Genomic DNA, 24,933 nt, shown 5'->3' with positions numbered 1-24,933 from the left:
TTCGAAGGCAAGCAGAGCTGTTTCCTTATAGCCTTACATCTGGGATGCAGGTCCCGGTAAATCCGAAGAGGCCATTGGCATTGTCACTCTTCAGGACTCGCAGTATGGCAGTGGGCCGGGGGTCCGGAAGGCGAGCTCCACCACGGACCGACACCAGCTGCAGGTAGAAGACCTCCTCAGCCTCTTCTTCCTGGTCATCCCGCACCTCCACCACAAACCCCTTGCGCTGCTCGTCCTGCCAGTATTCCAGGTAGCCTGACACATTGTGCAGGTCCATCTTAGCAGGCTGGCTGTGAAGCTCTCGGATCTGCACCCAGTCCAGCTTGCTGGAGTAGAGCCGCACGTCTTGCATTAGACCAGTGTAGAGTCCCTTTCCTTCAGGGTCTGATCCGATATGTACTGAAGCTTCACCTGAAATTACCAAAAAATGAATCCATTACATCAAAATCAAATAATAACATAAAATACATGTGATACTCCCTACCAAAAAGCACCATTTTCAATCTGAGATTTTGTGATACGGAATATAATATGGAAATATTAAATTACAAACACATAATCATCAAGGGAACAGTCTTGATTTGTAGGCAGCAAACGGTTATTCCAGACTACTGTAACAAATACTGCTTCTACACTTGTACCAATTTGACTATTTTAGGAAGTCCATGGAGCTTTGTGTTATGGAGATAAAGTGCCATTTATTCAATTTAGTGAGCATTACGCATCAGGAAATTAAACAACAGTGTAGCTAAGCAATGTTTCACAAATGGAAAAAACACTGGTTCTACTAGCAGAAATAGAAGAAAATGGCACAAGCATAATGCTTAAAAATATCCATAATTCTTTTATGGGAAAACAGGACAGACCACAGCTGTGTCAACTGCCTTAGCTTAACTGACAATGAAAATGACCTCGATCATGTTACTGTAATATTACTTAAATATGGCAATTCTGAATCATCTGAATCATCCGAATAAAACTGTAAATATAGTCCATTTCTATGGATGATGTTTGTTTTTCTTACCAGAAAACAGGTCGTAAACCCAATACCCTGAACCACTTCCTGAGGTATATGGCCTCAATGCAATTTGTAATTTCAGAATTTTGGATGCCACTCAGACAGAACTAGACTGAGTTTAAAACAACACCCTGAATGTTTTAATGAAAAATACTGGTGTTCTTATAGGATTTCATAATGGACGCATTACATCTAAAAGGATGAAAATACCATCTATTCTAGAATTAGTTGCAGGCAACCAGTTTCCATGCTAAGTCAAGGACAGAAACCAAGCTCAAAGGTTAAATACTCCTATGACTTCATAACGTCATAACAGAAAAGTGTTGCAATGTTTTGGGTAGCAGAATCAATACAGGGAAAGATCTCTCCAGTCAGCATTATATTAAACAATATAACAATTTTATATTAAACTGTGCCTTCTATGGGTGGCCAGTATTTTGCATAACCATTTTACACTTAGTCTTAAATCTTGGATTTTGCTTAGTTAATATTACCCCTAAATATAACTAAAACCAGTTTACGTTTTTGTGTGAGGAATTTTGTGCTATTATCTAAGCATTACTAAGACTACAGAGGGATTTTAATCTAATTTTTACAGTAAAGAGAAGGATTATAGTTTGAGTGTGCTTCCTGGGATTTGGACCCACAACTTTTGTATTGTTAGGACAAAGAGATACTTATTGAGCTACAGGAACATATTTCTGTTTTATTAATTATAACTGAAATGCCTTTGTAGCACGTCAGATCACTTAACCGTGGTTTCCTCACCCTGGGCCTATAGAGCAAGTGGGACACAGCTGATAACTTCCTATGCAGGGTTTTAAATCCATGCTGTGAATAAGTCATGGAAGAAGGAAAAGGGAAGCCAGTCACACATGTGTGCTTCTGCAGGAGGATCCGGGACCCAGACTGAAGGGACTGCTGCCTCCTACCTGCTAGGGGAATACTGGAGGATGACCGCCCTGGAGGGACCCATAACAGACCCTCTTTTGTGTGGTGTCCCCTCATTCCCTCAGTAAACCTGGGGTGGGCTGAACCAGACAGCCTCGTCTGTCTGCTACAAATATACAGTATATGTACTAAGACTGGTGAAACAAACATCAAAAACTTTATTAGCAGAAAATGAAAAAGATGACTATGGCTATGGCTAGTGGTGGGAATTATCAGCATTTCAGGTCCATATTTAAAGTAAACACATGGGCTGTAACAGTACGTATCTTTGTTGTGGGCCTTTTGGTTACATTGTTTTTGGTCAGAATGAACAATGAAAAGAATGAATTAATACATTTTTTGACACAGGAACAACAAGGAAAACATAATGCTAATTGTGGCTGTGAGTCTGATTATGGCTCGTGCTGAAGAGCTCCAAGACCCTCCCATGTCACTTCAATCAGTAGTTTGGGAACATTTCGGTCTCCCAATAAATTACACCAACACTGGAAAGAGAATAGTTGATAAGACCAAGACTGTCTGTCTGCTCTCTTACTTCACACTTGGATGTTGCCAGAAACACATCCAACATGCTAACTCATCTGAGACAACATTATACTATTGTATGAAGCAATATTTTCCCGGAAATAATTGTGATAGAGGATATTATTTTTAATTATTTTTCCAAAGAGCAATGCACATTTAAAAATACATTGGAAATTCAGCTGAGAAAATAATGTGGGACAATTCAACACATCATATATGATTAAAATGTTATAGACTAATTCAGAGAAATTTAGAAAATGTTTTATCCAGAGGAATAATATGCAAATATTAAATAAGACATACAATGCACAGTCAATTTATTAGAATTTGTGAATTGGAATATCAAATAAATGTACATATTCGTATGACTCTGTTGGCTACTACAAGATATCGCAATGTGATGCTGTTGCCTATTTCTGTGGTTCAAGTTAATTGCACGAGAGGCCAAAAGATAAATAAATCAGAACTTAATCTAAGTAATATTTTGAAAACGTAATGGGAAGTACTTGACTTTTGTTTTTATTTAATCTCAGCTGGTTTCAGAGCCATATTTATAGTGGTGGTTTAGTTTTAGTTTTGATTTTATTTTTGTACCTTAATTCAGTTTATGAGAATGTTTTTGTTAATGATTATAACCCTGCCTTGCATACTGTATGTGCATAGTACACGGTTAGTTTTAACAAAATTCTTATTGATTCTTATAACATCCATACAACACTTCATGAGCATGACTTTTTAAAAGTAACTATTAAAAGACACTTTCACGCAAAGGATGAATCAGTCCTGAGCCGCACCCTTGACACAGACCAGAAGAGGGTAGAAACAGTGCAACTGGCTAACACTGAGGGCATTCATTCTTCTGCAAACAAATTTTGCCAATGTCGAGGTCAGACAAAAATATCGAGGTTATGTTCATATAACGTAATTATCGTGACCGGCCTACTTAATAGAGAGAACACGGGATCTTGTTCATTATGATTGTTATGCTTTTATTCATTTTTTTTTTTGTTGGGATGGCACAGTGGTTGGCACTATTGCCTCATACCTCTGGAACCAGGGTTCAAGTCTCCACCATGGCTCCGTGTGTGGTTACAATGGATGGATGGTTGGATTTTTAGTGTGCAAATGAGCATCTCTTAGGTTTTGTTATTCCTACATTGACAGACACATTGTCTTACTGTAAACCAACTGTTCCTAATTGTATTTTCAGTTTTAATAATAAACAATTTGAAAACAAATTCTGTTTCCCTGCTGTACCAAAATGCACTGAACCATGAATACAAGCAGATAGCTACACTCATTTAAATGGACAACTAGTCCATGTTAAAATTTAATGTTTAAAAATTGATTTTGAACATCTTCTAAAATTCACCACATTGAAAAATCATGACTTGTAATTGAATCGATTGTTCCCCCCACCCCTGATATGATTGTTCCCCCCTTTACTGATATGACAACAGGACACTGAAAAATCAGAACAGTAAGAGCATTGAAACGCTGTAATCTGGTGCCAGGGAAGGCTTTTATGAATACTGTGGACAGTGAGTGAGATTAACAAGAGGGCATTTGATCAAATCAACCCAAAATATTTACTTGAAGCACAAATAACCAGAATAAATCTTATTTTGGGAATATTATAAGAAGATCAAGTGTATCGGGGAATGGCACCATGTTTGAAAGGAGGAAGATGACTAGAAGCAGGAGGAATTAAGTCACAACAATGAACATGCCACTGTGAAGCCTGGAGAATCAGACAAAATTCAGGACATCCATGGAAGGATGCCATCTACATTGACGTCAGCAGCTGACATTGACTAGATGGTACCTAAAATAATGCAAATGTATATGAGATATTTATTTATATTATACGTAAATTTTACACCACAGGAAATACCATTATTAAGTTCAATTTCATAAACTACCAGTTGGAAATGATAACTGTAAATACTATATAAACAGACGTTAAGTTTTATGAGAGACTTACCATCAGTGATGGCCTCTCCTTTCAGACTTTTGATCCCACCAGGCATGGTATTTCCATTCAAGTAGAATTCAATAATGCCATCATCTACAGTTATGATGACTTGCAACCAAATATTATCCTCAACATATTTAGCAGCTGTGGACCTGGCGATTTGAGTGCTGTTGGATCCAACAGCATTGTAGTAGAGCATCAGTGTAACATGGGACTCGTTGGTGTGAATCTTGATACCATAATAGAAGGTTCCATTGTCTGTTCCCTTGGAAATAATAAATCCATCTGTGTTGGGCCTGGGTACCAGCCAGGCTGAGAAGGTGAAGTTGGATAGACTCTGGGTTTGTTGCAATTGATTATCAGTACTAATGGTACCATAGGCACCTTGAAAGCCTGGAAAAAACAGTGCATCTGTAGCAGAGTGGGGTCTTCTTGAGTGGGGTCGGAGTTCCACAGCCCTGGGGAATGATGCCATCAGTATAAGGTCCTGCATTGGTGGTAGACCAAGAGGAAACACATCTGACAAAATCTCCCATCCAACTCGCACATCCCCAAAAGTGCCTTGCTGTCGGAGGATGACGATGGTGGCAACATTTGACATATCCTCTTCGGAAAGCACATCTTCTGCTACTTCTAGGTCCAGACTCTGGTCATCAATTTCAAAGACGCCAAAGGGGTCATCATTGAAAGGAATAAGTACAGACACATTAAGGTTTGTTTCAGCCAGTCGACCACCTGGCCCGGGGAAGCCACCTGCAAAACAATGATGTTTTGACAAATCTGTTGTCATTGCTGTCATTTTTGTTAGACCTATGTACATTAAAACATGACAATACATTTCATCCTACGGTTTCCTTTAAGCTTAACAGACCTGACATCAAGAAAAAAGAGATAAGATGTTGAGAAGTTTGTAATTTGAAAATGATCAAATAATGTAAATAATCATTGGAATTACAACACTGAACTTGATTTTTGCAAATAGCATATTATAATTATCAGTATTGCGATTAATACATAATACTTAATAATATATTTTATTTGATTTACCTTTTATGTTAACAAGATTAAGAACAAAGTACTCATTAAACTCTGGTAGTTTGTCAGAGATGGCTTGCAAGGCGATGGGTTTTGTGACTTCTCCAGTGGTGAAAATGATGGATCCTGAGGTGCTGATGAATTCTTGGCCTGGTTCTAAGACTGTGTTGTTGTCGGACAGTTCCCAGGAAACAGTGACATTGCCAAAATGTCCACGGCTTCTCAAAACACTGACAAGTAGAAGAATATAACCTGTAGTTCCCCATAAATATTATTTCATATATATAATTTGTTCAGCATAGTTAGTGATCATCATTAAAAAACTCATCGATATTTAAAAAAGTACAATCCTGGTTTATATACAAAATTTATAACATAAATTTAACCATTTAAAATTCAAAATACAGTACAGAAAAAATGAATGTTTTCAAATATTATTAGTGTCAAAAACATAATAAAAAAATATAACTCTGAAGGAAACAAACATAAACATGAATTGCGTAGAATGTTTCTTACTAGAAGTTGTTAGATTTTCCTTCTTCAACTTGTTTGACAACTTGTTCCAAAAAAAAGATACCATTGGCATCATCGTTCGCCTCAATTATCACGGTTGCTGTATCAGCACCATATACCACTGCATCACCTGCTCAAAAAATAATGATGACAATTTCCTTTACTAGCCTCAGACGTGTACATGAGTATTTAGTAAATCCTCTATTTGTCTATTTGTTACTCTAAGAAATGTGAAAAAAGGATCTGTCATTGAAACCACTTCAAAGGTAAAATGTATCACTTTACTGACACGTTTCCATTTTGGACACATACTAATTAGAAAATATTTAAGAAGATTTTGTTTTCTGTTTTTATCAGACCATTTGAACTTTAAATTACATTTTATGGAAACATTTTCTATGAATGGCATGTCCATAAGAATCTATGAACACATTCATAGCACATTATAATACATTCATAAGGCATTAACACGTTATAGCCATGTTTATTGTACATAATGAATGCTTTATGAACCTCTCATCTATAGGCACTATAGATACCTTCATAATGCGGTACAAAGCATCCTTAATTCTTATACCAACCGTTATAATGCATTATGAAGGTATCTAGTGTCATAAGAGCCTGTGATAAAGTAATGTATGATCTATGTAATACCACAGCGCAACTTTCTGTGACATATCACACTGATTATCTAAATGCAAAAAATCATTTAAAAACATTGAACAGACCTGTGGCATTGTATAAAGTTATGTAAAACTCTTCGTCTGTTTCAGGTTCATCATCATCTTCAGTAGCTACTGAGATGTTCTTACTCCACTCGTCTATACCGAAAACCAGCGTTTCATTAATCTTTGGAATGAAGTCGCCAGATGATGTTCCACCATGTGTGACCACATACATCACTGTAGCAACAAAGTCAGCTGGTCCAGCTCTCGAAACTGTGAAGTTGGCCATTTCACCTTCTTGCACCCTAAGCAGAACAGGCTCTAAAAACACACACACACAAATTACAGAAATAATGTCACAAATCATTTGTGATGGAAAGGTTAACGAAAAATTAAAACAATGCAATCACAAAAGCTAAAAAGTACCCTGCATAACTAGATGTATTTTACCTGCAAAATATATTGGATCATCATTTTTCAGAATCTGCAAGGTTGCATTCAATGAGTTTCCAAGTCGTGCGCCATTAGTGGCATTGAGGAGAATGACTGTGAATACTTCTGTGTATTCTGGTATCTTTTGGGAAAAATCTGCATTAGATATTTGATGTTTTCAAAACAAGCATTTAGAGGAAATTTGTCAATTACCTCTTCTTTAACAGAAAATCAATACAAACTAAGACCTGAGATATTTACAGTTTACAAAAGAAATCACCTGATCAGGAACAGAGAAGATTGTGAGGTTTTTGGAGAACTCCTTTTCTTTGAAAACAACAAGCCCTTGCACTGGAGAGATATCGTCCGATAAGTAGGGATCCAGGATCCAGAAAATGGACACTTCTCCAAACGTACCCCTGTTCCTCACAATTGGGAAGGATGCTGTCAGAGGACATGAAAAACATTTCAGAAAACAACTTGTCCAGAATGAGCAATATCTACTAAATATTCCACTGAGACATACAAGATTTCCTTAAATTTTCCTTCACTCCCACCTGAGAAAGATTCACTTCCTTTACTTTCCTTGATTGCCTCCACCATGCCAGGGAGGATAAACTCAATGACCCCAAAAGGGTCATCATTGCTTCGGACAGTGATATTGACCTCCCTGGCAGATCCCAGATGACTAGGAGGGGTACTGTGGCTACTGAGGATTACACAGAACATCTCATCTAGCTGTGAATACAAATAACATCTGTTAGTTGGATAAAATTACAGATATGGGTATTTCACCAATCCAACATTTGAATTATACAAATGACTTAAAATCATACAGAACTCCAAACAATTTTAATTTAGTACTCATTGTACCTGAAAGACCGTCAAGGTAGCAGCCAGATAAGCAAAATGTAACTACAACAAGAAGCCTACCTCAGGAATTCCATCAGGTCTGGCCACAAGTGCAACCACTACTTCCCTTTCTCCTGGATTAAATTCCAAGATCCCTGTGGCCCCATAGAATTCCGCATTGCCTGAGGGTATCACTTCATAACGGATAAGCTGCTTTAGCAATAGGCCCTGGGACCGAATTACCCTAAGCTCCACAGCCTCTCCCTCCTTATGATACAAGGCAAAAAATGGACAAAGCAAGAAAATGATGTGAAGGTGCTGAGGCAAAAGCCATGTGCATAGACTTAGAATGCCAGAATTTTGTCATGTTACAAAACTATGAATACATTTTAGATTTTCAAACTTACATTGATGAACCAAGGCCCTCGAGACTGCGGTGAGAACTCAAAGATTCCACCAGGGTCATCGTTCTCAATTATTACAATCTCTCTGCTCGTAAACCCTGGTTTCAGAATCTGGTTCTCCACATTGGTCCTGCACAAATAACAGCCCAAGGAATATGATCAAACCCAAGTGCATGACATGACAACCAGCAAATGTTTTCAAGGCCTTTTTGAATATTTCTTTTTTATAGGTAGTGTGTCAGGAAATTCACTTGACTGAAAATGAAAAACCACTGTCTGGTCGACTGAAAATATATTTTTTAAATATTATATAATTTTCTGCAGATAACATAACAGTTTGTCCTGTGAACCCACCGGAATTAAAAAAAAAAAAACTGTTGTAAATCTAGGTAATAATAATAATAATTAGTAAAAATAGTCGTATATAGTTATTACTGGAACTTTTTTGTCAATAACCAAACATTTTCTGTGCCTGCTGATCAGACCTGTCCAATAGTTAAGAGGAATTTTTATTCAGTTTTATGAGTCACTGATGCAGAAATTCAGATCATTGTAATTTCAGTATATCTGCATGTCAATGGCTTTTATGTCTCAGAAATTTTTGCTGGAGGTCAAAGCGATGCTACTAGACTAGACATAACCTCATTCTGTGCTGCTTCTTACAAAATACACACAGGGACTCAATTTGCGACAAGGTCATAAGAGCGTGCTGTTGGCCAAATGTTGGCTCAAGTGGTTGGAGGCTTTGACAGATTGTGGCACGCTGCATCTTCCCAGCTCCCATCTCAGCAGGAGTGTTAACTTAGTCTGGCCTCAGCTAAGCAATGAAAGAGGGGAGAGACACTCCACAGGGGTGGAAGGAGCTCCACATAATTGGTAAATTAAAGACAAAAGTAAAACAGAGAAAAGCATTCCAAACAAATGCATTCAGCAAACTCACTGCATGCATACAAACACGGGTGTCTTTAGAGACAAGGATAAAGCCCTCAGTTAAATTAGGCACTACTCATAAAGAAGATTCACCCCCTGCTTGCACCCCTGCTCCGTCTTACACCCGCAAAACTGTCCCCAACACCCCAGCAAACCACAAGTGGGCTCTATTTAGACAAAGTCTTGATTCACAGCATACAAAAAGCCAAAACTCCACTTCTCCACTTACCCAAAGTACACTACAGACCTTGCTGTTTCTACCCTGATGGCAGGGTGCAGGCGAGAATAAGGGGGACATTCCCATGAACACTCATGAATAGCAACAAAATGGATCCATAAAAACAGGACAAACGTGAAAAGGCAATCCCCAGCCGTTTCCCCCTTACACCTTTATGCTGCATCTGCTACAAATTCCCACATGAGATATTTATAAGGGCAACTCCATGCAGAGGTCAGTTTAATGTTATATCTATAACACTGGTAAACTGTAATGCATTTTGAACTATGTACAGTAAATTAAGATATGCAAATTGACTGCAGACACTTTTCCATGCACTGAGGCATTTTGTTTGATAATATGAATCAAAGTGTCCACATCCATAATGCTGGAATTGCCCTATAGGCATTTTTCAATCCAGTTGAAAATCACTAAGGTGATTCCTTAGTTCCTACTTATGGGAAGACACCCAATAGCCAGGTCAGTCTTTAAGCTTAACAATGAGGATCTTTACCTAACGTGAGCCTATAGAGGATATTAAACATGAACATACTGTACATAGACTGCCACATAGCCATACAAAGGGTCCTGCTTCTAACACCTATACCTTGTTAGTGTCTAATTTGTGGAGCCAAAAGAGGTAACTGCAGTGCTACAAACAGAATATGGAGGTAATTTTGAAATAAAAATAAAACACACAGCACCTGTCCAGAGTGATGAGAATGGTCTCATTGATTTCAGGAATGCTGTCAGCTTTGATAGTGATGTTAATCGATGAATCACTTTGTCCGGACAGAAAAGTCACAGAACCACTAAATGGTCCAAGATCATTGGGGGTTACATCCTGACTATTCTGCCCTGTCGGTCGCAAACTCCAGAACACCACAGCTTGTCCATCTGTCCCATCGCGGTGTAAGGGAAGAGTAATCTGTGGAAAAAAGGCCCCTTGAACAAATCTAATAGCATTAAGATTGTAACAGTAATATATATGTATTATGTAAGACTAAATTATGTAGCATCAAAACTGATGGTTTGTCATACCAGAGTAATGTTGTCATCCTCTGGTTCATTCACAGTCACAGTCTGGTTGCTGATGAAACCTATTTCTCCATTTGCGATGTCTGAGGTGACAGTCAGGGTGATGTTCAGGGCACCAGCCAACCTGGGACTGATGGGTGGGATCGGGGGGCTGATATTAACTAGATCGACACTGTCCAGCTAGAGCAAGAAAACAACAGCAGTTTACCTACTTTTGTTCTAAATGCAGAAATGTTCACTTATAGGCTCATGCACCCAACACTAATGCCCTCATTATTTTTCAGTGTTATAATTAAATACATATAAACAAATTCATCAGGTTTTCATCACTTATGAACCAATTATATTCCCAGTAATTTGCATTCCACGTGGACACTGATTTCCAGTTTGTTTCTGTTTCCACCTCCATGATACCAACTAATTGCCCTTTTTGATACAGTCATAAATATGCTCCAGCTTAGTAGATGGCCTGTTTCTTTTTGTTGTGCCTCTAAAAGGCTTTCAATTAAATGTGAAGGAGCACTTTCATTTTGTACTTGTTTATTAGCCAGCCAGATGGAGGTTGTTTGTTTAGACAACTCCACAAAGCCTATGGCCACAGGCCAAGGACTTCATGTTCACAGCACTTACACATGCTAATTAAGAGCCACGTTTATCACGAAAAAAGCAATGTTTATTAATGAGGCTTGGTTTTCTGTGGTGCTTCTGTTTCAATGGCAGAAAAAAATATTCTTGACCATGCAATAAAAATGCTACCCCTAACTCTCCCGTTGTTAACACTCACGGTTTAAAATCTTAAGGACAGTCCCTTTGCAGTATATATCAATATATCAAAACCTTTTACAATCAATAAAGATGTGCATCTAATGGAGACAAATGAGACTGTTTTTAAGTCACGGTTCACCTGGATAAGAAAATGCGCCCCATTTTGAAGGAATGCATCATTTCGAATTGGCAAAGTGAGCTCTGCTTCTGATTGGGCTCCTGAGAAGGTCAGCCTGTTGCTGCGCGTGCCATTTAGGACCCCGTCCCGAGCTCGGGTGGGATCCACAGGCCCAGCAGGGATGTAGAGAGCAGTGAAGCTCAGCTGGACATCCCCTAACGCGCCCTTGTCCCGTAAGAAACTCAGGGATAAGAAACGTCCCGCTGGCTGGCTCTGGATCCTCTGTTCCTTCATGGGATGGAAGCGAAAGAGGCCATACACGTCGTCACTGTCCTGAATGTAGAATACCATCTGCAACAGTGGGAGGCACAGACATTCAAACACTTTTCACCACAAATACTGCTAAAGACATATTTTTGAAATTAAATATAATGAAATCCATACATGCTACAGAAACTCATGGTCCTTTTACTGACGCGTTTATTGAATTTCCGATCAACATTTGATTATGAATATGATAGGACATTCCAATAAGAGATGCGCTGTGTTGGTGCCCAGCCCTAGAGAACAGATGGACTGCAGAGCTGTTGTCAGATAATTCATGCTGAAACACTTAGTCTCCACAGTCGTGCTTGAAGTATACTTTAAGTGTCTTCAGTAAAAATTCTGGTTAGATCTTCCCACACACAATTAATTTAACACGAAGGAAAAAGGCTGTAAAGAATTCACAGACACAAGCAAACGTTCTCACAAGTCACTAGCTTTGGAGAGGTTAGAGTATTCTTTTCCCATTTGGATTGAAGAAAAAACATCTCAATATCAGCATGGTATCTACCAGCTAATATCGTAAACCATTGCTGCAAATGTAGGTCTTTCCTAACCATATCCTCCCCCTGTTTCTGGTCTCTAGATTTGTGCTTTGCAAGTACAGTTATTAATGTAAGTAATAATTATAAATGTAATTGCACGTGGTTGATTTAGAGAATACCATATCATGACCGTAAACAGTATCCGAGCAGGCAATATCAGATGTTTACCAGACTTGTTAGTGTCGCTATGGATCTACTAAAATATTATAAAGCTTTTAATGTGGCTTGACTAGTTCGTGTTTATTGTTTGTTTGTCTTACAGAAAAAAGATTCTCACTCCAAATCTGCTAAAATATAAAGCAACAACACAGCGTGTTCATGAAGGCAGCCATGTTTGTTCTGAGATGTGTAGCTTGAACGGGAGATTGGTCGGACGCGACGTCACACACCTCGGAATTTACAACTTCGGAGAGATAATCGAACGCATTATTAGACCTCCCCCAAAGTGCGTAGGCAGATCTGGTTTAAAGTATTAGCCAATGCCCAGGGTCAAATATGGCTTGTATTATCAGTCTCTATTAAATCGTACACCTTAAGTGTAACTGCCATCATGTTTGTCATGGGGAATTAAACTAAGGCAGTTTTAATATATATTCATCTGTCTGCAGCCTATCCCAGAGAGAATGGCAGGGCAGGAGGCATAGTCATACAGTACATTACGGACAATTTAGAGACACAAATCCAAATTTTTTTTGGACTGTGGGGAAACTGGACAAAGCAGAAGAAAACCACACAAACATGGGGAGAACAGGCACCACACACGTAGTAGGAAATCCCGCACCCCTGCAGGTTTGAGGCTCCATTACTAATCAGTGAGCCACAACGGCCAACTTCAGTATCTTCTTCCATATCTTCTACTATGATACAACATTCCTGGTCTTAGAGGAATGTCATACGAGGAAAGGTTATTTAAGCTAAATCTGTTCAGCCTCAAGCAAAGGAGACTGAGGGGGGGGACATGATCCAGGTCTATAAGATTCTAACAGGTTTGGATGCTGTTCAACCGAATAGTTACTTCAGCATTAGTTCAAATACAAGAACTCGTGGCCATAGGTGGAAATTAGCGGGAGAACATTTCAAACTGGATTTAAGGAAGCACTTCTTTACACAGCGTGTAGTCAGAGTATGGAATAGTCTTCCTGATAACGTAGTGCAAGTTGAATCCTTGGGTTCCTTTAAATCAGAGCTAGATAAGATTTGAACAACTCTGAGCTATTAGTTAAGTTCTCCCCAAGCGAGCTCGATGGGCCGAATGGCCTCCTCTCGTTTGTATAGTTCTTATGTTCTTATGTTCTTATAGTATACATATATGCACCAAATGAGACTATATACCATTTTCAGTTATATGGATCTTTTTAAACAGGGATAAAATCAGTAACTCCACCTATCCATGCAAAGCAAAGAGCTTTGACAGCCACGTTCCGAGATACAAGTCTGACCTCCATTGGCTCATCCACTTCAGCTCCACCTGCCACAGTGCTGGGCAGCAATCTGAAGATGAAGGCCTCGGCCTCCTCAGGCAGGTCGTCGTTGGTGATGTTCAGGGACAGTGTAGCAAACATCTGCCCAGCCGCAAACCGAAGAAGCCCTGCAGCTGGCCTCAGATCAGTGGAGACGGGAGACCGATCAGTGCTGTTTCGTGTGATTATCCAGTTTACAGAGACATTGCTATGTGTTCCGCCATTTCTCACTATGGAGATCCCTTCAAACCTGAAAAAAAATACACACAGTCATTTTAGTCATCATATCTAAAAAGGGCTCAACTGTTTTGATAACAGATTTACAACTTGATTTTAAAAAATTTCAGGTCCAGAAAGCTAAAATCTGGACCAAAATTTTGTTTCAACCAACCAGTTGAATACTCTGTGACTGCAACTCTTTATGCTCAACTGGTTGGGTGAAACAAACTCTTGGTCTGGATTTTTACTTTCTGGAATTGAACTACTATTTTAGGATGCTCACCTGGATGTCAAGTCTTCATTTATAATAATAACCTGTGAAAGAAGACCACTGTTGATTGACAATACTCCATATGGCTTGTCATTGGGCTCTATGGTGACTTGGGTTACACTGGGGGTTAGCAGGACCCCATCGCCCTGCAGGGTGTTCTCAAGCAGCACCACCTGGAAGGATTCTGCAATTTCAGGGACCTTATCATCAATGATTCGGAAATGTAGATGGACCTCATACACATATGGTGGAAAGACAAGTGTACAGTTATCCTGCAGGTCCACAAAATCTGAGGACAGCATGGCGCTGGCCGTGCCATTGCCGCTGATGACAGTGTAGTCAATGGATATCACAGTGGCATCTGACCCAATGAGCCGGCCTTCCTCGTCTCTGCCGCGAGTCACGGTGACATTCACCAGTCCAACAGTCTCAGGCACCAGCATGATGCTGACAGCGAAGCGGATGGGACTGTCATTTTTGTTGATCTTAATATGCACAATGCTGCGGTTGGGATTGAGCTGGGCGCCACCCTCCACGCTCATCAACTGAACAATAAAGACCTCATCATCCTCTGGTACCTGCCAGAGATCAAAAGTGATGTGTATTGTATTACTACTGCTGAACTAGAGTCAGAGATATTACAATCTGTAAGGCAGTCTTGCTACTAAAAATGCATTTGGATAGAAAGACAGGACATGGATGTGTCACCACACCAAATCTACTGATAAATAACTGACCAAAAAAAGAAAATTACAAGTACCTGATCATCTCGTATCACAATACTGTAAACCACTACTGCATGACCAGGGGGGATAGTAATGTTCCCTCTATCTGGGGTAATATCTTCACTTGGGGGATTGGGCCCACCTGAAATCTATAAAATTAAATTGCAGTAGGAAGAAAGGGCAGACAGTCTTAGAGAAATTATATCATGTTTTGAAAAAGCATATGATTCCATCATAAACAGAGATAATCCACAAAGAAGACCTAATATTACAGTAAGTCTAACAGAAGCATATTGCCATATTATAACTCATTATTCCATGTTACAGTTTCAAAAACCTCTTGAGTTGATTAGACCGTTCACTGAATAAACTTCACAGTAGCATATTACCAAGAAGATCACTAATTTACTAATGGAGATTTACAAATCCATTTTTACATGGGTACTAGAATTTTGCTGCCAATCATCAATTTTCCGTTTATTACACATTAACAATTAAATCAAACTGATTTAAATGGGGTCAATGATACAGATATAGTATATAGATATAATGGTGAAATGGGAAGATTACAAAAGGGCTTTTATAATAATCAGCCATCTGTCATCAGTCAGAACATTGTGAAGCAGAGGTCAGCTAACATTTACCTCAAAGTTCACAGTAACTGTCCCATAAGTCCCCTTTTCTCTGATTAGGGTGAGAGGCACATACTGGTTCCTACCCTTGAGCTCATCCACTATGACCAAAGAGGACTGTGTAGGGAAGACAAAGAGAAAGATCCACTTAAACACTAATGTGGTAACCAATGTAGTGACATAATGTGTACTTCTGCAGTCTTTGGGAAAAGGGAAGGTAGAAGTGGTTCCCATGACAACATGCAACTCCCACTGACAAGTTAATCTATTGAACAAACTTGCTCTATGATGTTTTTACTGCTTGTAGCAACCCCCTGGGAATTCCCATCGTCATGGATACTCCTGTCTCATTTGAAAAAGAAAGGGATTTAATTTAAAATGGAATTACTCAGATAACATGAACCTTAACAATAATGTTTTAGAATATCCTTATATAAATATACATTCTGTCTATACAGTAATTCAGTATGTGATTTTAAGGGTAGTACGGAGACTGGAATAAGTTCTTAATAAACCTTTAAGACATCCAAACTTTCTTACAGAGTTGAAGGAAATGATTCCGAAGGCATTGTCATTGGACAGGATGGTAATGGTGGCTCTGCCGGGGGTCCCCAGCCTCACACCATTGGATGAACTCTGAAAGGACAGCAGCAATAAAAGATGTTTCTACAGGTGCCTTAACTCCACCCCAAAGCCAGAGCACTACAATAAAAAGACTGCCCCCCTTCACTGTCAGACATGACAGCCTATAAATCAGCCCATATTATCACGGCTTCCGACAGGCATTCTGAGACTAAGCCCAGTTATTTGATGTCACACTGAGAAGCACCTTCACTCAGAATCATAAGAAGAGCTATATGATTTACAACCTGTATATATTACAAAGAAAGAAAATAATATATGACACTGTATTCCTATGTATTACTAATTGTGAGATTATGCAAGAATTAAATTATTTCACTTTTTAAAAACTGAGTGTTGCCTGATTAGGCACTTACTAAATGTTTATGGTTAGAGTTATAAGAACGGACAAGCAGAAATATTCCATCTCTCTGTAATGCCTTTGTAATTACAACTGAAACTTTTCCAGCCTGGATAATCATAAATCTCAAAATCTCTCTATATAAATATTTATTAAAATAAAGATCAACAACACATTCAAAAAAAATAAAAAAATCAATACACATTTATAACACTGTATACATACACAAAAATCCACAGTCTGCTTAAAGAAAGATGCACTTTAACTTCAGGGTGGTGTAACAGGCACTTATACTGTTGGGACATTCAGTGCAAAAGCTTACGGCATAGCATAGCCTCCCTATTCATACTCCCCATTCAGGACAGCTTTTCCCAGCTATAACAGAGCTTTCTTTGAGGTGCTTTGCTCTTGTAGCTGCAGACACGCAGACAAAAAATACACACGCTCTCACAATTCCAGCAAAGCGCTGCATGTCGGTTCATTCTGGACGAAGACTCCCCGCCACTCAGCACCAGGGCCCTCTTGCCAATAGTGGCCAACCATGCCAGGCGAGCGAAGCGGCACTGTGCCGGAGGACGTGGGAGGGCAGGTTGGGGCCAATTGACTTTGGCCATGGAGGGTTCTGCCATGCTGTGTATGTGACAATCCATTTGTGGTAACTGTTGTACATACCAGATGCCATTCTGACTGCCCCATGTATAGAATGTTCTGATTGTTTTGATGATGTAGCTTTCATAACATAGCAGACTTGTTTTAAAACTTCATTCATGAGTCCACAAAGAAAAGAAGTTACTTAACTTCCTATTAATTTTAGTAGCTGCCATGATATCCACCACATGCAAAATGCATCCAGTGAATAAGACTGGGCATTTTGTTGTAAATTTAAATTTTTACCTTTAACTTTTGACTTGCAGACTCTTCCTAGCTAATATGTATATTCTATCTCCCACATTTGTCACAGGCCAGACAGGCAAACACTGAGTTAGCACTGAAAGTCATTAATCACTTATTCATTATTCTTACTCATAGTCTGCTACACAGACCGAGGCCTAAGGTGTGACGCATGTGGCCAACATGCAATATGTGAATTCCTTTCCAAACAGGAAATCCCAAGACTGATCCATGCCCTCTAGATTAAAGACTTTAACCAAGTCATGTTTTAATCAATATGAAAATTTCTGCAAAAAAAGTGTTTCCAGCCACCACTCTTAGAGTACAATAATAACAAAATACTATTTTAATAAAACTGCATTTTGCTTACAAATTCCAATATATTACTTTGTTTAATTTATTATTTTGTTTAGTCAATTGTCAGGCTTTTGATGGTTGTAAGGGTGAGTTCTGCCTTACAACAATGTAGTTTAACACTTCTTCAACAACAGCATGACCTTGTAGGCCTATACAATACTTCAAAGTACATTAAATTTTACAAGCCTTTCTCTCAGGGTGGAAGAGGCAAGCCAAATTCAACACAGTGCTGTGTTTTAGCCTTTAAAGTGTTGCAGACTTCCTTTCTTGTGTTAAAAGAATGATTAACAGTGAGGCTTCTAGAATGTTTAGTTCAGACCCAGGGGTAAGGTTAGAAAGAGAAGAAGGACATTTATCAAATTAACATACATGTACAATCTTTGAACATTACTATGCTACTATAAATTGCATTAAAAAATGAAGAATACAAGCTAGAGCACAGTACCTGCAGTCGGAGATTAAATATGAATGTTTCGTCCGGCTCAGGCAGGTCATCGTCTCTCACAGCAATGAAAATGGTCTTCTTAGTCTCTGAGGCCAGCAGAAATGCTGCAGCCGTTGTGGCTTCAAAGTCCCCTGTGTCATCTCCCTCAAGCTGTGTCACCAAGCCAGAACAGAGACATTAAGCCGAGCACAGTCTCATTCGCTTCTACTATATACCTCAAACTGAAAAGTACATCAATAGCCATGAACTGGCGCAGGATGTGACTGGTGCTTAACTATCTAAAGAAACTGTAGTAATTGGGAGTAAACATCATAAAAATCATAAAACCTATAGGGTTTGTGGTATAAGAAACAGTAAACGGCCTGTTTTAAAAATATTCTAGAGACTTTAAAGATGCCTTTGGGATGCCTGCTAATTCGTCAATATTGAGCTGATGCATTATTAGGTACAAAACATTCCTGCTGTGCTACCAAATTCCCCAACACATTTCCACATGGGTGACAATTAGAAGCCCAGTTGTTTTGCCACCCACTATGTCCCACATTAAAAAAAGGTCACTTCTCTTTTCCTGACAACATGTGTGCAGAGGAGACCTATGACTGCTGAGGATACAAGGCACTGTTGGCACTGCTGGCGGGAAATGTGAACAGTACTAATTGTGTGCAGATGCTCGGCCCTAGTAATGATATTAGCAGCCAAGACTAGGCAGATGTTAGCTTCTGCAGACAAATCAAAGAACTGAGGTAAGCCACTTCTGCAGTGTTAAACACATCTGGTGTACTGTTTGATTCTAGGGGAGTATGTGTGGCTCTGTGGGTTAAGCCTCTGTACATGGGGTTGGAAAGTCATCGGCTCAAATCTTGTGGTTGGCAGGGTGATATCACCGTTGGGCCCTTGAGCAAAGGTCCATAACTCCAATTGCCCCAAGGAATGATTTAGTACTGCTTCCTCAATTGTACAACATTTTGGATAAAAGTATCTGCTAAATAAATAAATGTACAAACTGTTGTTAGAAGGAGATTCGTTTAAATAAAGAAATTGATCAAACACCAGTGGGGACCCAAACCTACCAGCACGAGTGCAGTAATGTTGACCGGTTCACCAATCCTCTCCACCACCAAGCGTACCACTGCACTGCTGTTTTCATTGACTACAAAGTGCGTCTGCCCCAGGAACCTCAACTCTGAGTTGCCTCTGGAACTCGGAAGAGATGTTACCAAAAACAGCCCTACTAGGGTAAGGACAGTGGGCATTCCTGTAACATAGGGAAAGAATAGATGAATGTGTTAGCAAAGCTGTATCACAGACATACTAATTCAGTTATTATAGGGCATTTTTCCACCACAGCAGCTGCCATACTTTTGGTACTTCAAAAATACAGTACTTCAAGGTGTTGGTCTTCTACTGGTGTAAAAACTGGTACCAGCAGCTTGGTGATGTGCAATATTAACACCAACATTGCATGCACATGCAATTCTTATATTGCTAGTCAGCTATATTAAATCAAGGCTTTTTCTTACTTTCAATTCTGTATGGACATTATAGCGCAGGGGGTTAAAGTTCCACTAAAATGTTTTTAATCTGTTACTCTGTCATAGGAAAAAACCTTAGCAAGCTTTACAATTTTGACTATTATTCCTTTTACAGATTCTTATATGTTTAAAAATCAGTTTAAAATTTACCTCCGCTGCTTTTGCATGAGTGCTGCATGCATTCTCCGAGTCAATCATAATCATTTTCATCTTCGCTGTTTAAATCACTCGAAGACGGGATTGAGAGAAATTTATGAACTCCTCCTTTTTTGTTTTATAAATACCCCAATATTTATTACAACAAAATCACATTGCTATATTTACAACAAAATTGACAGCATGCTATATGTGTCACGATCCGCTCCGTTCGATCCCGATGTGTGCCACGCCCACCTCGTTACCTCGTGTTCATCCCTGATTGTGATCACCTGAGTCCTGTTATGTCTAGCTTGTCTTTTGTATTTAGTCCTCGTCTGAGTCAGTCTTGCCCAGATCCGTCATTGTATTGTCATGTGTTGTTCCTCGTCTGCTAGTCCTATTACTATTAAACCCTGTTTGTCCGACTTCACGGCTCAGCTCGCCTGCTTTCCTGCTCGCCCGCCCGCCAGTCGTGACAATATGCATCCTGTATTAGTACATTCAACAAGATACCTTTTATCATCCTTTTTTTTCTTGTCATGCCATCCGGATATTTTTGTTGTGCATGTTGTTATGACCAAATCACATTTTTTTTTACGTTGTTTAGCATTAATTTCTGAGTTTGCACCTATTTTCAAGGCAGAGGTTGTATTGCATTTCAGAGGCAGACTATTTGCTTAACCAATCGACAAAGACAGCATTTCAAGTACCAAAGAAGTAACCCAGCTGGTTTGGCACTTTTAGTACTGGAACCACTGGTACTGGTACTCTACTGGAAGTCAATGGAAAATCAAAAATACCAAAAGTACCGTACTTGGTGCAGTGGAAAAGATCCCATAGTAGCAACATAACAGCTCTTCAGTTTGATAAAATGTTATAAACCATAAACATGTGGAATAGCTCAAATAACTGATGAGCAATTGGGGCACACATTTTTTGAAATACCATCTGTTGCCAAACTATACTGCAGCATTTACTACACAACAAAACCAAGGATTCTAAAAAGGAGCATTTCTGGATTTTGGAAACCTTTGACAAATGTTTCACTCTGCTTATAAGCACTGGAGAATAATTGAGAAAAAAAAATGATAATGGCTGTGCACAGTCCTGGAAGGATTTGAAAGCTGGGAGGGTGAAAGCTATCAAAACTGGATTAAGAGCCACTGACTGAGCTCAGAGAAAGAGAGGGACAAAGAGGGGGAGTAAAGCCTGTTATTTCGCTCCCCCACCCACACCCCCCACCCCACTGTACCCTACCCCAATGTTGTTCCACAGCTCCAGCGATGGGAACTTCCTGCCTTACTGATACAGATCAAAGATCCAGCAGTCGGCAGTACTGCAGGCTAGGCGCAGCTTTGTGTTCGTCCAAGGCTCCCATCCACCTGAGGTTACGCACTAATGCTCAAATTTAATCCTTGACTTAATAAGGCAGGCCTGGGAGAACTTAAAACATAAAACTAAAAATGTGTGACAGGCTGCCACATAACCACTGCCATTTGCTAAACAACCGTCCTAAACATAATCTAAACAAAAAGGACAGTTTGCTTGCTTCAGCTTTCAGAATACATATGAAGTCATTACTCTGTCCACTGTCTCCATCACGGTAACCCACTTCTTGTCTTTCAGAGGGGAAGCTAACACATTCTAAGTTCTACCCCCAGTGCTAGAAGAGTTAAATTCAAATACAGGACCTCATGGGCAGAGGTGGAAATTAGAGGGAGAACATTTTGTCTGAGAAAGCACTTCTTTCCACAGCACATAGTTAGAGTATGGAATAGTCTTCCTCTTAGTGCAGTGCAAGCTAAAAACTTGGGTTCCTTTAAATCAGAGCTAGATAAGATTTTAACACTTTTAAACTATTAGTTGAGTTCTCCCGAAACAAGCTTGATGAGCCAAATGGCCTCGTCTCATTTGCAAATTTCTTATGTTCTTATGGATTATAGTCGATACTATTTGGACACATTTGGACTATAATGCCCTGAACTTCATTCCTGCTTAAATGTTTGTTTATACTTTTTATTAATTTCATTGTCATGTCCACAAGCAACTATGTAAAATGAAATCATTCATCCATAATAATATTCCATCCATTTTCTATAACCACTTATCCTGTTAAGGGTCATGGGGGGTCCAGAGCCTATGGGCACAAGGCAGGGAACAACCCAGGATGGGGCACCAACCCATCACAGGGCACACTCACACTCCATGCACCCCCCCACACACACCAATGGGCAATTTGGCAACTCCAATTAGCCTCAGCATATTTTTGGACTGTGGGGGTAAACCAGAGTACCCAGAGGAAACCCCACGACGACACAGGGAGAACATAAAGGTCCACAGAAATGGAACCCTGGCACAGACACGAACCCAGGTCCCAGGTGACAGTGCTGACCACTGCACCACCAAGCCATTCATAAAAATACTTACTGTAGAGAATTCTATTAATTTTCTTTGGGTCTGTTTATTGTTTTCTCCTTATGGCCATCTGGGCCCATACAGTATGATAACAGTGGATTACCCATTTCCCCCATGCAAAGCAAGAAGTTAGCCCAAGCAGACAATGTACAAGAGGAGCTATCACAAAGAACAGCTATCAGGGAAGGCCCCAGTGTACCAGTCAAGGAGCACCTGGAAGGGAAATGGTAAAGAAGGTTCTAGTGTGTCAGAACACAGGCTACAGTGACTGTGGAGGAAGGATGTGTCCAAGACAGAGCATGGACTGGGGTCTTCCTGCTTTTCTGTGGTCTCTCAACTGCACCAGTAATTTTGCCCATAGCCTGATCTCATCTTAACAGTCAGTCATTTAGCATACTTTATAATTATTTTTCTGGACTAAGTTCAAAGGCCTGTTTCAATGTTTCCTTGGACTTCTTGTCATCAACACTGGGCAAAACATACCCTTTTAGATATAGCACATGCTAAATTTTCCAGTTCATGAGTATTAAAGGGATGACTTCTTTAATTATTCAGACTACACAACGTTGTAAGAATGGAAAAACTTGTTCTAAGTGGATATTTTAGGCAAATCAAGAAGAAATCGTGTTAGATATGTTAATATTCTGTGTATAATTTACAGATGCCATGTGGGAGAAGGTGATGGTATGAACTAGTTATTGTCTCAGTTGACAATTAGGGAAAGATTTGGAAATTTCTTACTGGTTACTACAGGGTTCGATGATGGAAAAGGATGCAGCAAAGGCCACATCATACATGTAACAGAAATATCCTGTCATGGCATCATTTTCAACTAAACACAACATCAGTCATAGTGAGCTACAAATTAGTTCATGTATTAATATGAATGCACTCCACTTAATATCAAAGGGAATGCTTTAACAAAAGAAAAGTAATTCTTAATAAATTATACGTGCATGTCTCTCTTCTGGTTAAAAAACAGGCTTTCCTCACTGCATGTTTAGATATCTGTTGCTCAATGACAAGCTAATCATAAATAAAGCACATGTGAAAACATCTAAGCTTCTTACAAGGAAAGAAAAACATTCCTTCAAATAAGGAGGGGGAGTGAACTGAAAATATTGAAAATTTCATTTACATCAAAGGGCTGATATTTACAGTAAGAGGAATGTGGTTTTGCGTCAGCCTATTGATGAGGAGTCTTTGTCTGGTGAACTCTTCTGTTGCCAAGACGTGAATCTAGACCAACAAGATGCATAAGATGTCTGTCAGAAAACAAGACAGCATGAAGGTTTTGGCTGTGATGCTTGACTTTCATAAGAGCAGAAACAGTCGGACACCAGTCTCTACCCAATAATCCACCACAGGGTGTTCATGCCATCAATGAATCACTGTTTTTCTGCCAGTGACAGTTCATAATCGCCCAGGGCACTGAAAGGTCCAGAACCTAATCACCAGGCCTACGATTTAAAAAATACCGCTAATTATCTGAAACATTTAAAAAAAAAAAACACACATTTCAAACACATAGCAAATTTATCATATTAGAGTCTAAACACACCGGCACACAAAACAAATGTATTGTTCAACAATACTGTCTAAGCCATGTAACTCAATTTATTTAATACATTTACCCTGAATCGTGAAATAAAACTATACCCTAATAATCATATATACTTATGTACTCATGTACCTGTTATTTCGATGCTCCAGTATCATGAATGCATTTATTTTAAACACTTTCCTATTTTCCCACAATCTCCTCTGTTACAAATCAAGGCTCATATGCTCATGATACCTTAGGTTTCCCAGAGGTGGTACTTCAGGTGAAATCCTTTGCCAGATTGAGCATTGGGAAGTTACAACCCCGTTTCCAAAAATTTGGGAGGCTGCATAAAAACAGAATGCAATGATTTACAAATCATATAAACTCATATTTAATTGGAAATTGAACAAAGACAGCATATCAAATACTGAAACTGAGAAATGTTATTGTTTCATTAAAAATATAAGCTCAATTTTAATTTGATGCCAGGAACATGTTTCAAAGAAGTTGGGACGTTGCACATTTACCACTGTTGCATCACCTCTTCTTTTAACACTCTAATAACCTGAAGAAAACAGTTGCTGGAGCTTGGAAAATGAAACGTCGTCCCATTCTTGCCTGATGTAGGATTTCAGCTGCTCAACAGTTGAGGGTCTCCTTTGTCGTATTTTTCGTTTCATGATGCGCCAAATGTTGGGTGACAGGTCTGGACTGCAGGCAGGCCAGTCTGGCACCCAGACACTTCTGCTATGGAGTCATGCTGTTGTCATACATGCAGAATGCAGTTCGGCCTTGTCTTTTTGAAATATACAAGGCTTCCTCTGAAAAAGATGCTGTCTGTATGTTGCTTCAAAACCGGATGTTTCCTTCCCATTAATGCAAGCTACCCAAGCCATGAGCACTAATGCACCAACTTACCATCACGGATGCTGGCTTTCGAACTGTCTGCTGATAACATGCTGGATGGTCCCTCTCCTCTTTAGCCTGGAGGACGCAGCAGCCATGACTTCCAA

At 39.4% G+C, this 24,933-nt stretch overlaps 1 protein-coding gene across 1 annotated transcript in view; it reads right to left on the bottom strand.

Annotated features, from left to right (window-relative positions):
• adgrv1 (adhesion G protein-coupled receptor V1) overlaps nucleotides 1–24,933 on the bottom strand; it is a 105,131-nt gene that overhangs the window by 68,814 nt on the left and 11,384 nt on the right. Inside the window, exons 2-21 of the mRNA XM_072708883.1 lie at nucleotides 19,360–19,544; nucleotides 18,290–18,439; nucleotides 16,155–16,250; nucleotides 15,627–15,731; nucleotides 15,018–15,131; nucleotides 14,270–14,835; nucleotides 13,747–14,017; nucleotides 11,460–11,789; nucleotides 10,559–10,735; nucleotides 10,222–10,445; nucleotides 8,374–8,500; nucleotides 8,048–8,233; nucleotides 7,672–7,852; nucleotides 7,395–7,558; nucleotides 7,133–7,256; nucleotides 6,746–7,003; nucleotides 6,021–6,147; nucleotides 5,517–5,734; nucleotides 4,479–5,222; nucleotides 38–411 (exon numbers count right to left, since the gene is read on the bottom strand). Coding sequence (XP_072564984.1) covers nucleotides 38–411; nucleotides 4,479–5,222; nucleotides 5,517–5,734; nucleotides 6,021–6,147; nucleotides 6,746–7,003; nucleotides 7,133–7,256; nucleotides 7,395–7,558; nucleotides 7,672–7,852; nucleotides 8,048–8,233; nucleotides 8,374–8,500; nucleotides 10,222–10,445; nucleotides 10,559–10,735; nucleotides 11,460–11,789; nucleotides 13,747–14,017; nucleotides 14,270–14,835; nucleotides 15,018–15,131; nucleotides 15,627–15,731; nucleotides 16,155–16,250; nucleotides 18,290–18,439; nucleotides 19,360–19,542 — 4,719 coding nt within the window. The 5' untranslated portion in view covers nucleotides 19,543–19,544. The remainder of the gene's footprint in view (nucleotides 1–37; nucleotides 412–4,478; nucleotides 5,223–5,516; nucleotides 5,735–6,020; nucleotides 6,148–6,745; nucleotides 7,004–7,132; nucleotides 7,257–7,394; nucleotides 7,559–7,671; nucleotides 7,853–8,047; nucleotides 8,234–8,373; nucleotides 8,501–10,221; nucleotides 10,446–10,558; nucleotides 10,736–11,459; nucleotides 11,790–13,746; nucleotides 14,018–14,269; nucleotides 14,836–15,017; nucleotides 15,132–15,626; nucleotides 15,732–16,154; nucleotides 16,251–18,289; nucleotides 18,440–19,359; nucleotides 19,545–24,933) is intronic.

Source organism: Paramormyrops kingsleyae, chromosome 2 (assembly GCF_048594095.1).
Source record: "Paramormyrops kingsleyae isolate MSU_618 chromosome 2, PKINGS_0.4, whole genome shotgun sequence".
Lineage (NCBI taxonomy): Eukaryota > Metazoa > Chordata > Actinopteri > Osteoglossiformes > Mormyridae > Paramormyrops > Paramormyrops kingsleyae.
The sequence above is the reverse complement of the archived record's forward strand: the minus strand, read 5'-3'. Positions and strand labels throughout refer to the sequence as shown.